Source organism: Toxorhynchites rutilus, chromosome 3 (assembly GCF_029784135.1).
Source record: "Toxorhynchites rutilus septentrionalis strain SRP chromosome 3, ASM2978413v1, whole genome shotgun sequence".
NCBI lineage: Eukaryota > Metazoa > Arthropoda > Insecta > Diptera > Culicidae > Toxorhynchites > Toxorhynchites rutilus.
The window spans coordinates 171,146,065-171,161,671 of NC_073746.1; the positions used below are offsets into that span (position 1 = coordinate 171,146,065).

General features: G+C 37.9%; 1 protein-coding gene across 1 annotated transcript; it reads left to right on the plus strand.

The window, feature by feature from the left end:
* Nucleotides 1–12,926: 12,926 nt before the first annotated feature.
* On the plus strand, nt 12,927–14,243 carry LOC129778075 (zinc carboxypeptidase A 1-like). The gene has a single exon (XM_055784729.1). The coding sequence runs from the start codon at nt 12,935–12,937 to the stop codon at nt 14,204–14,206; it is 1,272 nt and encodes a 423-aa protein (XP_055640704.1). The 5' UTR covers nt 12,927–12,934; the 3' UTR covers nt 14,207–14,243.
* Nucleotides 14,244–15,607: the final 1,364 nt, after the last annotated feature.

The window sequence follows — 15,607 nt, forward strand, 5'->3', positions numbered from 1 at the left end:
CTGTGGGCCATCATTTATAGAGCTTCCTGTGTGATCGGCCACGGAATATACACCTTATCAATTCCGCTGCAATATAAGGCAGCCATACACATGTAACCGGCGGACACACGAAGCGTAAGCTTCAGACATAATATTTTACGTGTTGATAGAGGCTTCTTTCCGTGTGTAACTCTCCATAGCAATGGTTTCTTGAAAACAACCGGCGTATTTTTCGTTAAAAATATTAAGAGATCAAATACTCTTCTTGCTTCGCATCAAGCCATAGATTTTGTGTCACGCCACCGAGCTCCCCACCGTAATTTAATACGTGTTTACTACGGGCGGCCGGTGGGAGATCGTTTGAATCAATTTTCGATTCACTTCAATATTTTTTGGCGACCTGTACAACTCCTCTGATCTATATACATAAAAATTTCGTGTCACGATGTTTGTTACCGAACTCCTCCGAAACGGCTCGACCGATTTTGATGAAATTATACTCAAAATACTTGGTAGGTATGAGAATAGGTTGTAAACTATATATAATACTGGTAGGATACCGATAACCATACATTTAATACCGAATAGGTTGGCTCTATGCAGAAAAAAAGATCTGGATATTTTTGACGTAGAACTACGTCTTTCATTAAGGGTGCCAAATCAGAAAACAGGTCACGTTTTTATGAAATAAAATTAACGTTAATAACTATTTTTGCCGTGAACGGACTCTGGCGATTTACATATCAAACGAATCGGAAATTCCCTAAGATTTGTTTGATATGCTATAAATTACAATCCCATGGTGTGTAAATGGTTAAAATTCATGAAAACTATAAGCGTTTCCATTTTCCCATACATTTGTTCTGTCCATTTGTGTGCTTTCCCGAACAGAGTCATCAATAACGGGCAACTTGTGGACGAGCAACGAAGGGGAAATCGTAAGATTTATAGTATCCGTGAATAAAGGAAAAGAAAAAGATCGAAGGGGAATATTTGCCTAGAGTATAAACAGTGGATCTCGCTGAGGCAAACTTTCATTCTTCGTGAGAACACCGACTGAACAACATTGTTGCTGGGCGAGCTGGACGGCGAGGAGTGGAGGAGTAATACGGGGAATAAGTAAAGTTTTCCAATGGCCTTTTTTAAGGTTAAAGTCTGTTAAAGAATGAACTGAAGAAGTTTAAAGTCTCTCATGTCTTAGTTTCGGATTAAGCTGTGGACGCGACCAAATCACTGTCTCGCTGATGCTGATGTTCTCTAATTTTGTCTGTGATTTGGATTCGCATGACGGTAGCAAAGTTCTCCACAGCTAAGCTAATCTAGACCGGCAATATTAACAAAAAGGGCTCCTGTTGAGAAGAGCGCAAAACGGAGATGTGTGTATGTTTAATTGCTTCAAGCCATCGATATATGGATATTTGTGTGCGTACGTGCGTACATTTTAACGTATTGTGCCGTTGCGGGTGAACATGTCGATCCGAACGTGGCGACAAGGAGGTGAGATAGCAGGAGGAAAATATTTGCGTTAGGGTGTTAGTAATGAATTTCTGCTGAGGCCAATATTCAGCCTTTTTCCAAGCAGTTGATATTGTTTTCCGTCATCATAAAGGTTTCGTTGGTGCCTTTGACATTGCATTAATGCATTGAACTGACGCTATGGTAAAGCAGGTGTTAAGGTTGTGCACCAAAAAATTATTTGGGGACTACCAAGTTATTCAATAAGTTATAATAAGTTATTAATTTATTAGGGTTCGCGTACCAGTTGCAAAACTCCCTTCAACTGGGATTGCATTTGCGCTAATCTTGATCATAATGAAGTAGTGCTATTCTATTCGAGGTTGTTGAGATTAACAGAAAGCGTTTATTTTGTTTTTTTAGTCACCAAGAAAGTATATGTCGTTCTGGAATTTTGTATGTGATTTGGTTTCGCTTGCCAGCAGCAAAACTTTCTTCACTAAGGATGATAACTGCGCTTATCTCGAGCATGTATTGTTATGCGAGGACAAAAATGAATCATCAAACAATGATCGTCAAATGATTCTACAAGAAAAAAATCAGGGCGACCAAACTGGCAGAATGGTTATTTCTAAAATTTTATAGCATTATAAAGAAAATTCGCAGTTATGAACAAGCGAGTTGAATTAAACTACATCATAGTTCTACGTCAACAATGCTGTCGTGTCTTAGACACAACCTCCTATAAATTTTTTTTCAAAAATTTGACTTCATACCATACATATAACCTTAAATTTTGACCCCAATTCCATATTTTCAATTGCGATTTTATTATTTTTGTGTCAAAAATATTCTAATAATTTAACTGTTGTTCATTTTTTCAACAGAACGAATTCATTTAAATTGTTCAATGACTGATGGCGTAACGCCCGCTTCATTGAACATCCACAAATACACAAGTAACATCAATTCATCTAAAGCAGGGAGCATCTCCGACGAGCTGGAAGCCTTTTTGAATGAGCACAATGAGTTATCGAAATTCTTCAAATCACATTTGCTCGGATTACAAAATGACAATCACGCTATTGCCATCAACCCTTATAAAACATCAGCTGGAGAGCACGTGTGTAGTTCCAAAGCACAAGCGCTGCTGGAATCATGATAGCACGGTGACACGAGAATTTTAATGCGAAGAAAAAACAATAATCTGGAATTCATCGTTGACACACACCGTTCATACGACCCTCGCTATGTTCTTCTTCAATGGCACTAACGTTCCCAAGGTTTGCCTTCTCAACGTAGTATTACTTGCGTCATTTTTATTAGTAAATAGTTGAGATTTCTATGACGAACAATACGCCTTGAATGTATTCTGGAGTGGCAAGCTCAAGAATACGCGTGACTACAGTGCAAGTCAAAAAGGTTTCTTTAACGAAAAATCTCTTGCATAAACATTAGACCAACAAGACCCCGTCACAGATACTTAATTCATTATGAACATAATTTCTCATTTTGATTTCATATTTATGAACATGCGACGAAACAAACAGAGGGCGCACTCGAAGGATTTTTATGTTTATCATATGGTGATTTGACATGGTCAAGAAACGCCAATTCAAGATATCGTAAGCTGTGCCAACAATTTATGGTCGACATATACGCGAAGGTAGAGATTGAACGACTGCAATTCTTACTACACAATCAACAAAAGCGGTGCGAGGAATAATACATTCACTTGCGAGACACTATCATGAGCAACGCCGACACAGCTTTAGTTATAGCCAGGCCAAAGCGCAATGCATTGTCATGACATTGCGCGTGTGTTCAAACACAAAATGAAGTTCGATCGTATTCGTCCCCACATATTGTTGGTTGTATTCTGTTGAATGGAAAAAGCGCAATTTTGCATTCTGTTCAAGCTCAAGTCCAATAGAGTTGAGCAAATGTGACAACCTTGCCACGCAATTCGACGTAAACAACATTGGTCTCCATGTTCCATTTCTATGAAGCAAAAATAGTCATGGTTTTTTGGGTGGAATAAACACGCAAAATTTAGCATTCAAACACATTCAAAACAAAATTAGCATCCAAACGAAATCGAATAATAGTTTTCATTAAAATTTCAACTATTTAGAATTATTTCCGGAATTATGCCGATCAGATAGAGAGTAAAGTGAACCACAAATACGGATGACTTATTTTGACCATTGTTTCGCGACAAGGCGAACGAATTTAAGAGTGTAAAAGTCGATTTCGATAAAATTGTAGAATCCGGTCACTCATATGCATATATGAATATTGAGTTCTACAAATCGCTGAACAGTAATAAAAACATCCATGAATAAAGGAAGCAATATGGCTGTGTTTCAAACTTAGATTACCGATGTGAATACTCCTCGATTGAATGACAACGATAAAAGAACGCGATTCCAAATAGGCCGATTAATCAGCTCCATTGAAGTTAGCTGGCGTATCGCTGTTTTCCAATTTATGAACGAGACCAAGCTGTTATAAACTAAGCCATGTTGAAAATCACATGCACGTATTTTCTAACAAGGAGACAGCAATAAATATTGATTTTTTATATTTCATTTTTTCTACTTTACGACAAACTTATATTACTTTTTTCAGTTGACGTTTAACTTTTAAGAGATCAAACATGTCAGTTACGTTAATGAAATACACCAAGAAACATCACATAACCTTTCGTTCAAATCATTTAATTCGTTTTTTTATCGGTCATATTCGATTTATTTTAAAGATCGTTAAAATATTCAAACATACTTACAATACTTTAGTGTGTTTTATTCAACACCCAAAATATTCACTAGAAATAATTTATTTGGCAGAACAACGTTTGCCTGGTCAGCTAGTGATTGAATGAAATGCAGGAAAGATCCAAATTTGGTCGAAGAAAATCGGGTGTAGTTTGGTATTTTAGACGTAGGATTACGTCTTTCGGGAACATATTGGGGTACAAATTCAACATCGAAAATCGTGAAAATTGTCCAATTTCAAACGCTTATTGCTCAGTCATTTCATGATGGATTGATAAAATTTTTGCGTTGAATAAAATTATATATGCCATGAAACTAACTATCGAACAATTGAAAAATCTCAACCCCTATCCTAACGGAAACATCCACTTCTAATTGGTCGAAATTGACGATACATGCGGCGGATCCCTAACAGAGACATCATAACCAAGCTGCCTGGGAGAAATCGACATTGCAATTTCATGAAAGTAGGGGGAGCTTTTGTTCCCACCGAAATGTGTTTCCTAACAGAGACATTAAAACCAAGCTGCCCGAGTGAAATCAGCATTGCAAATATATGCAAGTCGGGGGCATTTTTGAGTAATACGATTAGTTCTAACAAATAAAATTTAAATTTAGAACTTTAACTCTTTGTGGTCGTTTATCTGCTCTCAGCCACCACAACAAAAAACCATGCTAATCTTATATTTTACCCAACCAAGTATCAGTTTATGCTTTTCCTAAACGAAGCTTGATGTCTAGTGAACCTGTTCATGAATTAATATGGTGCTTCTTTAGAATAGATAACTCAGTATCTCAGTATCAAACAAAGTAGTCACCCACACAAGACAACGCACAGTGCGTTGAATGCATAGGAAGGTGGGACAAAAATCATAACAGCAGAATTTAGCCATTGTAACACTTTGGTGTGATGAAAAGAATGTTCATAAGTATCAGAACTACTGTTTGCATAAATGTCTCATGTTATTTGAATAATCGCATAGGTGTCTCAAGCGACAAAATCTTTGTTAATCTAAAGTGAAAAGTTCTGAACATTTCGGATACGCAGAAATCATTTTTTGAGTAACTACGGGTTTAAATTATGTTGAAGTAGTTGTTTTTAAAGAGCAGAATAATTGTTTGCATAAGTGTCTTATGTCATCTGAATAATCTAATGTGAAAAAAATTGCTGGCATTGAGCACACATTTATTGCATCAATTGCAAAAGTGTCTCATATTCAACGGATAATGAAAATAAAATTATGTATTGATTATACAGGGTCTTTCAGATTAAACGCTCACGCAACTTCTACAAAAGTAAGCCGATTTTTATTTCCAAAAAAAAAACAATATCGATAACGCGTTTTAAACGGTGAACGGTGATACGCGCCGAAGGTCGTTGCGAATGCGAACCGTTTCTCTTTGTTGAGAGGGGAAAGAGTTTGGAGCATCTGAATTTGTAGGGGAACATTTCGAAGTCTTTCGTCAACATTAGGTACGTGGTGGAAGAGGACACCCCGATCTCCTGAGCTAAACGAGTGAGACTGGTGCGGGGATTGGCGCGGACGCTTTGCTGTAACTGCTCGATTTCCTGCGGCACGCTCGCGGTTTGTTTGGCGCCACATTTGCCAGCCTTGTTATCGAGATTACTACCAATTTCCTTGACTTCTTCACAAGACGTAAGATCACACTTTTTTTTTGAGCCATTTACGACGAGAAATGTTGAAATTCTTACCATAAGAGGACAAAGTTTCATGAGGGCTTCGGTTGCTCGAGTAATACGAAAAAAAAAATTATCAAGAGCTAATTGATTTTTTTTTTGTGTGAGCGATTAATCTGAAAGACCCTGTACTTCATATGACTTACTCTTAGAGACTGTTTCGAAAGATTTCGAAAATGAATTATAAAATATAATTTTTATATAAAAACATCACATTAAAACACATTGTTAAGTTATTACATATATATAGTTCACAAAAATAAAAAACTAAAAAAAAACCATTTTTCATAATCTTGCATATATTACTGCTTTTTCAAGGAAAAATAATTCCGACCAGTACGATACCTATGACCAAATTTAATACGACCGCAAAGGGTTAATGTTGGTTGCTTCGTGAAATTTAATATCAATGACCGATCGTGTATTGTGAAAAATTTAGCACAAGTGTAAGGTAAATGATTTTGGTTTGTCCAGTCGAAAATATGATCATGGTTTGTCCACTTTTTTGAATGCTCTAATTCAGCACATTTTTGTCAAATCAGGAATTCAAATGTTTCAAAACATATAAATAAAATTGGCTTTTTCATGATTTACGGTAATTTTATAGTATATTTGTACGAAATCACATGTTTCTAGGGATTATAAAATACACAATCTGTTGGTGTCAATGCGCCCCTCATTCGAGCTAACTTTAAATCGATCACCAGCTGATTATTTTGCACGTATTCAGACCTTTTCTGGATTATAACACTTACAAATATTGTAAACATCATGCTTGCACACCATTTGTATCAGATTTACATAGCTAAACCATTAAATTAACGCATCTTGATGAACTCAATTCTGATCATGAGTTGTCCAATTCAATAATGTTGTTTTGTCTACATGATTTCTATGGCAACCGCTTGGCGCGCTGCAGTTTGTTTATTGTGTCCTTCGCACATAGCAGAAATAAAGTTTCTCTGTGTTGAATGTGTTTAGGGTAATACTTTTAAAATGCCCAAGAAAAGGCAATATTCTGAAGAAAGCCTAAATTATGAAAGGATCAATATGATGACAGTAAACTCAAGCAATGATAAATGCAACATCTACTTGAGAATTCGAATGTTTTCATTCAAAAATGGTGATTTCTAAAACCGGACAAACCATGATCATTTTTCGGACAAACCAAGATCAGAGGTGGTCAAACCATGATCATAATCCCTCTTTGAGGAAAATCGTTAAAAAAACATACAAATTTGAATAATTTCAACGCCTTATGGTAGTATTTAGCAACTAGAGGCTTGGGGCTTTTCAACGAACCCAAACTCGTATCGATTATATGTGATTTTCAAGAAGAAAAATCGATTTGCATTTTCTAGTTGCGTAAAAACACCCCAAATCGGACAAACCAAGATCATTTACCCTAATTGTAAAATTGTATATGGTAGCAGTTGTGTTAAAAGTGACTCGATATATGAAACGATTTATTTAAATTTTTATAAATAAAAACCAAGGTGTGTTCCCGCTTGAGAACGGATCGTTCGGTTTAAGCTGTCTGTTTTGTTGTGTTCATTTCCACCCAAGGAAACGGTAAACAAAGTTCATGCGGAAAAAAATTGTGATGAAATATTCTAAAAAGTGATTTCCCATATGCTCTACATATAGTATTAGGTGTTGTTAATCCAATTAAAATTCGCATTGGGCTGAATAAACACTCAGAAAGTAAAAATTATAAAACAAAATTAACTTTTTCATTTCAAATATAATTCTCTGTATTAAAATAACATGTTTTACTGATGAGAAAAATGTATAATGGTTATTGATAATAATTCGGTATTGGTAATTATCTTATATTACATTGGTGAGTTTTTTTTCTTCATTTCATCCATACATAACACAGAAGGCATCTCGTCTAGGGTCACGAAGGCGGGTTTCAACATATTTCGTTCCACTTCGGCATGTTCTATCTGATACGCACCACTCAACGACTGTTTACCATACTTCTGTCATCATCACTCGGTAAACACTGGTGGTGTGAACAAACAATACCCAACAACCAAACAAAATTGCCCTTTTCAGGACCACCAAATCATTATCAAAGAGTTTAACGATGTGTTTCTTCAAACATATCCAAAATCGAAAGACAGCCTAACGGAATCCTACGTCAACCATGCGGTCGTGTCTCGGACACAACCCTCTTGTGACTTTTTTTTACTAATTTTATTCAGTGTTTACTCCTCTCTTCTTATTTTGTTTTACTGAGAAATATTAGACTGTCAAAAAAGTCCTGCGGTATTTCCGCGAGGTGTCGTTATAAGCGCGTAGTTCTAGTTGTATTCATTGTATCGAGTCATACTATAGCTTGTTGGAAAGGTATTTTTGCGCGCTATAATATAGTCCTTGACAGTGTTTTGTTTGAGTAAGTCGTTCGTGAGTTATAGTGTCGCAATATGGAGCAAAATAAAGAGAAAATCCGACATATTTTACAGTACTACTATGACAAAGGCAAAAATGCATCTCAAGCTGCCAATAAAATTTGTGCAGTTTATGGACCCGATACAGTTTCCATTTCCACCGCACAACGATGGTTTCAACGTTTTCGTTCTGGTGTAGAGGTCGTCGAAGATGCTCCACGCTCCGGAAGGCCTGTCGTCGAAAATTGCGACAAAATCGAGAAAGACCGGCATAGTAGCAGCCGTAGTATCGGTCAAGAGCTAGGGATTATTCATCAAACCGTTATTAACCATTTGAAGAAGCCTGGATTCACAAAGAAGTTCGATGTATGGGTGCCACACACGTTGACGCAAAAAAACATCTTTGACCGTATCGACGCATGTGAATCGCTGCTGAATCGCAACAAAATCGACCCGTTTCTGAAGCGGACGATGACTGGCGATGAAAAGTGGGTAACTTACGACAACGGGAAGCGCAAACGGTCGTGGTCGAAGCCCGCTGAAGCGGCTCAAACGGTGGCCAAGCCCTCATTAACGGCCAGGAAGGTTCTGCTGTGTGTTTGGTGGGATTATTAAGGAATAATCTATTATGAGCTGCTTCCCTATAGCCAAACGCTAAATTCGGACCTGTACTGCCAACAACTGGACCGCTTGATGGTAGCACTCATGAAGAAGAGGCCATCTTTGATAAACAGAGGCCGCATTGTCTTCCATCAGGACAACGCCAGGCCACACACTTCTTTGGTGACGCGCCAGAAGCTCCGGGAGCTCGGATGGGAGGTTCTTTTGCATCCGCCGTATAGTCCGGACCTTGCACCAAGTGACTACCACCTGTTTTTGTCCATGGCGAACGAGCTAGGTAGTCAGAAGTTAGCCACAAAAGAGGCCTGTGAAAGTTGGCTATCCGAGTTTTTTGCCAATAAGGAAGCGAGCTTCTATAACAGGGGTATTATGAAGTTGGCATCTCGTTGGGAACAAGTCATCGAACAAAACGGCGCATATTTGACTTAAAACAGATGATTGTAACTAATTTTATGAACAAATGAAAATTCAAAAAAAATACCGCAGGACTTTTTTGACAGCCTATATATGTAATCTACCCTAACTGCCGCAACGGGTCATTTGACATTCATATGATATCAGAAATATTTGTATGTGTGGTTGTGATACAAAACCATCGCATTGCGCATTGCATATTTTTGCTATTACTTTATATATTTTGTTGTATTTGTGAATGAATAGTGAATGTATAGAATTAATTGTATTGCAGAAAAACCAAGCGAGCTGACAGTAACCATTCCAATCTACAATGCTATTTTGCGTGTCAAAAATTTTAATTTAATTATTTTGCTAATAATTGTTATCCTAAAATGTCGAAATATGGTATGCCACTAATGTGGTAAATTCGATACCGAGGATAACCGGATAACCGAGGTAAATTCGAGGGAAATCACTAAATGATACTTAAATCATTCTTCGAAGTATAATAAAAAAGCGTGTGACTTGTTTGGGAGTCGAAGTCGGAAAGAACTTTTATTACAATCAACTTCTTTGACAGCGGTATGTTTTACTCGCTTAATGCTAAATACGCGAATAAATGAAACTATCCAAAATGTCTATACAATATACTCATCAGATAGGCGTTTTCTAAAATTCAAATAATCTTAATTCTAATTCAATATACCGTTCTGAATCATATTTCGGATACTTTGTTCTTATATCTTGAAAATCTTAATGCACTGATGATATAACTATCAAATTAATATCACAATTGCTTCTTTAGAGTAATCCCTTGGTTTCACTATCATTTCACATGAGAACTACATTCCAAATATAACATAATCGGCAAAAATCTTACAACACTACTCATTATCGTTTGTGTTTGACGTTTGCTTCGCGTGAGCACGTAGAATTTACCTGTTCATAAATATTTAAATTTCTCCCGTGTTTTATCAGTTGTCATCATTGTTAAAAGTTTACTGTGATTGCTTGGTAAGTGTTTCGCAGTTGATTATAAAATATAATCAAGTGTAATGTAATTTTCGTCCAAAAAATTACAAAATAAAGTGTCCGAAATTTGAATTTAATCTGTCCGAAATTTGATTTAGTGTCCGAAGTTTGATTCTTATTCGCTTCATTTGAAAAGCATTTTATTCGACGATTTTTTATGTTTTCAAATAGGTACCGTTCTGAATCATATTTCGGACGCTTAAGGCATCTGATGCAGAAAACAGATCTAAGCTTTATGTACAGGTATTTTTTGGTTTATATTTTGGATAAATTAGTTCAATATGCTTTTAAGCTTTCTAGTTTGGTACCTATTTGATTGAAAACACGGGAGAAATTTAAATATTTATGAACGGATAAATTCTACGTGCTCACACGAAGCAAACGTCAAACACAAACGATAATGAGTAGTGTTGTCAGATTTTTGCCGACTATGTTATAATTCAAATGTAGTTCTCATATGAAATGATAGTGAAACCAAGGGATTACTCTAAAGAAGCAATTGTGATATTAATTTTAGAGTTATATCATCAGTGCATTTAGAATTTCAAGATATTAAAACAAAGTGTCCGAAATATGATGTCCGAAATATGATTCAGAACGGTACCAAAGTAGAAAGCTTAAAAGCATATTGAACTAATTTATTAAAAATATCAACCGAATAATACGTGTGCAGAAAGTTTAGATCTGTTTTCTGCATCATATACCTTAAGCGTCCGAAATACGATTCAGAACGATACTATATCAATCGAGTCATTGTTCACTAACTATTCATAAAGGGTCACTCGACCCGCTGTGGTAGGAATAGGTTTACACGAAACATCGGTAGGTTCAGTGTAAAGCTGGCCGTACACTGTTTGTTCAGAGGTTAAATATTTAACACTTTTTGACAGATAAAATTTGGTTTGATATTTGTGCAAACACTACTCTATTTGCCACTCTTCAATTATCAACAGTGGCAAACAATGTCCAATATCGAACATAGAAAAAATCGACTGAAATATTCAAGGTAACCTAACCATGTACCGACAGGTTTGACGAACATACCGAATAAATATTTTAGGCATCCAATAATTGAACATTTGGTTGTGGTGATTTGTGTGGAATATATTTGATCAGTACACGTCGATCAAATTTTATCTGGCAAAAAGTGTCAAATATTTGGCTTCGGTCAAACAGTTCATGTTCAGTATCAATCATCTCTAATAAAAGTAGTTTTAAAAGCATTTCATAAACGCTGCATTTCTCAATATTACGATTTAATTTTATTCAGCCCACAGTATTGGATGAACTTCAATTGAGGTTTGGACTACTCAAACACGCTGGATGCTCAGCTTAAATTGATAACAAAGCACACAGCGCTGCGGCGTCACAGACAACATTTAATCGAACAACAAAGAACTTTGATTCGCGTGTGCTAACAACACAAATCAGCCAAATCCCCCACGTGTGTCGTTCAAACTTCTTTCCTCTAGGAGCAAAACATCTTCTCCGGTGCATTCGGGGGTTCATTGAAAGATTACGAGTTTTATAAATAAACTAACAACAGCCTAGGCGATAAGCGCCAGTTGGTTGGATTGAACTGGATCGGAAATAATGATTTTCATGAACGATTTAGCCGTCTCATCCGAATCAATCCAGCATCAGGTCTCCGGTTGTTTGTGAACGCCGGCTATCATTTGGAGCACTCGTGGGCACCAGGAGCCGCAAACAGCTGAGACGGCTGTGTAATGAATCTGTAATATACTACCATAAGCGGAATCCCAATCTCGGATAGAACCGGTTTCCGAGTGATCGATTGCGTGCGGCGCAACCGTTGAGAAGCTCGACAACATCGTTGGAAATGGAAAGCAAAAGCGGAATTAACTGGATGCTGTTACAGTTTTCACGCTTCAGCGGCTGCGGTTGATTACCTATCTATCTGTTCATGGCGGGTACTCTTCGAGGGTGACCGATTGGTGAATTACTGCGAAAATAGAAATGTGTAAACGGAATGTCTTCTACGGGTGATGTTTGGGTTCGCAATGTGCACGGATGATCTCTGCAGCAATGATAAGGAAGTGAGCCGCCTCTGATGATTGTTTCCTGTGGAGCGGGCAAGCTTGGTAACAATGTCTAATTCTTGTTTATTTCGCAACAGTTGCGAGTTGTACTTTTGCTGCTTTATTTTAAGAACAAAGCTCTTTGAAAAATTACACGAACTTTCACTGTATGAAACGAATCCTGTAAAACCTTCATTCTTCCACGCGATCATTGACAGATTGATCGCGCGACCAACACGCGACCGTCGTTGCATACTGATTGTGTTTACTCACAGAACTCGTTATGTAAAACCGCTTTTGTTACTTTCTTCCTCTCGTTGGGGCTCGAGCGATACCTGTTGGTTGAGACCTTCGGCTAAATAACAGTAAATCATACCGTCACACCTACGGAAAGCTTGGCGAAGTGTTTACGACTGGAATTCATAATGGCATCGAACTTTAGATGTATCGTAAAGTTGCGATCTCTGGAGTGACCGTAGGAATGCTATAAATTCGGCACCAGAACCCTAGCCAAGGTTAGTCGTGGGAAATCGGTTCGATATGATGGTCCCGGTGAAGGTAGCGTTCATCCTATTTGTGTTGGCTCGAATAGACACAGTTCTAAGTGCTGAAACGGCGCGTTATGACCACTATCGGGTATACCAAGCAATACCAAACACCCAAGAGCAGTTGAAGACTTTAGATCAGCTCAGATCATCAAGTGATAGTTTTATTTTTCTCGAAGCTGGCACTAAAGTTGGCGATGAATTCAACATTGTCGTTGCGCCTCATAAGTTGGCAGATTTTACCGAAACCATGGAAAGTGCAGAAATTTGCGTAAAAGTGCTCGAAACGGATCTGCAGCTCCCCATTGATGAGGAACGAAATCGAATGCAGTCGAAGCGAACCAAAGGAGTTTTCGATTGGACTGAATATCAGGAGTTGGATGATATTCACAAATGGTTGGATAAATTGGCCACGGAATATCCACAGGCCAAAGTGATTGAGGCGGGGCGTTCGTACGAGAATCGAACCTTGAAAGGCCTTAAAGTGTCGTATAAGCCGGGGAATCCTGGAATATTCCTGGAAGGAGGAATACACGCACGTGAATGGATATCTCCCGCAACAGTCACCTATATACTGAACCAATTACTTACCAGTCAAGATCCTAGTGTGAGAGATATCGCCGTAAACTACGACTGGTATGCTGTCCCAAGTGTCAACCCTGATGGATATGTGTACAGCCATAAGAGGGATCGCCTCTGGCGAAAAACACGGACCCGATTTTCGGGGGGTTGCTACGGTGCCGACCCAAACCGTAATTGGAATTTCCAGTGGGCAAGACAAGGCGCTAGTCATCGATGCACCTCGGATGCGTATGCAGGGCCGCGTCCATTCTCGGAAATAGAAACCAGAAGCCTATCGGAATACATTGAATCGCTTAGTGGAAAAATCCACGCATATATAGCATTCCATTCATACTCTCAGCTGCTTCTGTTTCCCTATGGACACACCAGTGATCACGCGCCAAACCACGATGACCTAAGTGCGATCGCGAATGCTACCGTGAAATCACTGGAGAAACGTTACGGAACCAAGTATGATTACGGTAACACATACGACGCTATCTATCCTGTCAGCGGTGCTAGTGCCGAATGGGCATATGGAGTTCAGAACATTAAAGTTGCTTACACGTACGAGCTAAGACCGACGCGTTCGTTCTTCGGTTTTGTGTTACCTCCTGCACAAATAATTCCCACTGGTGAAGAAACGCTAGACTCGCTGGTCACACTATTGGCAGAATCTTCGAAGCGGGGTTATTTCAATCTATGACATGATTTAAAAAATTCTATGATTAAGTTGAATATTACCAAATAAATAGAGTTTAATCAAAACATGGAAAATATTTTGCTGATATATATTATATCACCTAAGACATCTCCCACTTCACTTCGGTAAAACTGGCACACCTTCGTCACCATATCTTCTGGTCGCACCATATCTGGGATTCCCCAGACGGACGAGTTAGCCATTTAAATGTTCACATATAGGTTTTGACGGTTTGAGAACATGAGGTCAACCGTTGTCATGCTGTAGAATCTTCCTGGTCCCACCAAATACATAACATGACTTGTTTGTATAAAAGAGGCTACATACTTTGATTTTCACAAATGGTTGGATAAATTGGTCAGTTTAGTCGTTTTTATTTCGCTTATTTCAATGATAAGCATAGGGAGCTCAAATCATCACTGAATCGTATGTCCTTAGGTGATAAGTCTTAGGGTTGCAATTTTGAGTGGCATTGTTGGTCATATTTCTCGTCATCGACCCTGTCTGTGTTGGAAAAACTGGAATAGTTCTAAGTTCGCCCAAATTAATAGCGCATCGATACATGATTTCCCTTCAACGTGTTCAATATTGAAATCAAATTCTCCCAAATCTACTGGAACTCTAATCAACCTAGACGAGGGATTTTTCATCGAAAAAAGGTATACCAATGGGCGGTGATCGCTTTCACTGTAAACCGTATTCTACGCATGGTCGAAAATAGGTGATTGCCCAGTGGATTGTAATTAGTTATTGTTTTATAGTGGACTTTTTACGTCCATCTAGGGTAGAAGACTCGTAAATGGCACAGATAGATAAGTGAGGTTGTTGGGTTGAATTAGGATTGCGCCACAAACGGTTTTGAAATAAGGGAATTTTAATATGTGTGGAGAAATCAACTTGTGTTTTAAAATGTCAATTTATTTTTTGCATTCTAACATAATATCCGAAGTTATTAACAAGTGACTTGAACAAAATAACAGCGTAGTTCTACGTCAACAGTATGGTCGTGTCTTGGACACAACCTCCTAAATTTTTTTTCATGCTACTAAAATAGATTTTTACCTACAACGAATATTTTCGATGGGACAGATTTTTGGTACAGATTTCTGGAAGAAAAAGTACAGATGAGAAAGACTTTAAATCCCTCTGGTACAGATGAAAATGTGGCAACACTGCCTGTGATTGTTTACAAGGATAATTACCCCAGGATATCCGTCAGTGAACCACGTAAGTATAAGAGAATGAAGCACGTCGAAACACAGAACTTTTTTGTGCGAGAGATTGTGCAGAAGGGAAGATTAACGTTGAAATATCTACCGACCGAGGATCAATTGGCGGATGTAATTATGAAGAGGTTGGCATCAGGGTCCGAAATCTTCGAAGATGAAAAATGAATATCGACTC

What these genes read in the sequence shown, in the direction of transcription:
- LOC129778075 (XM_055784729.1), top strand. Translation starts at nt 12,935, where the DNA reads ATGATGGTCCCGGTGAAGGTAGCGTTCATCCTATTTGTGTTGGCTCGA.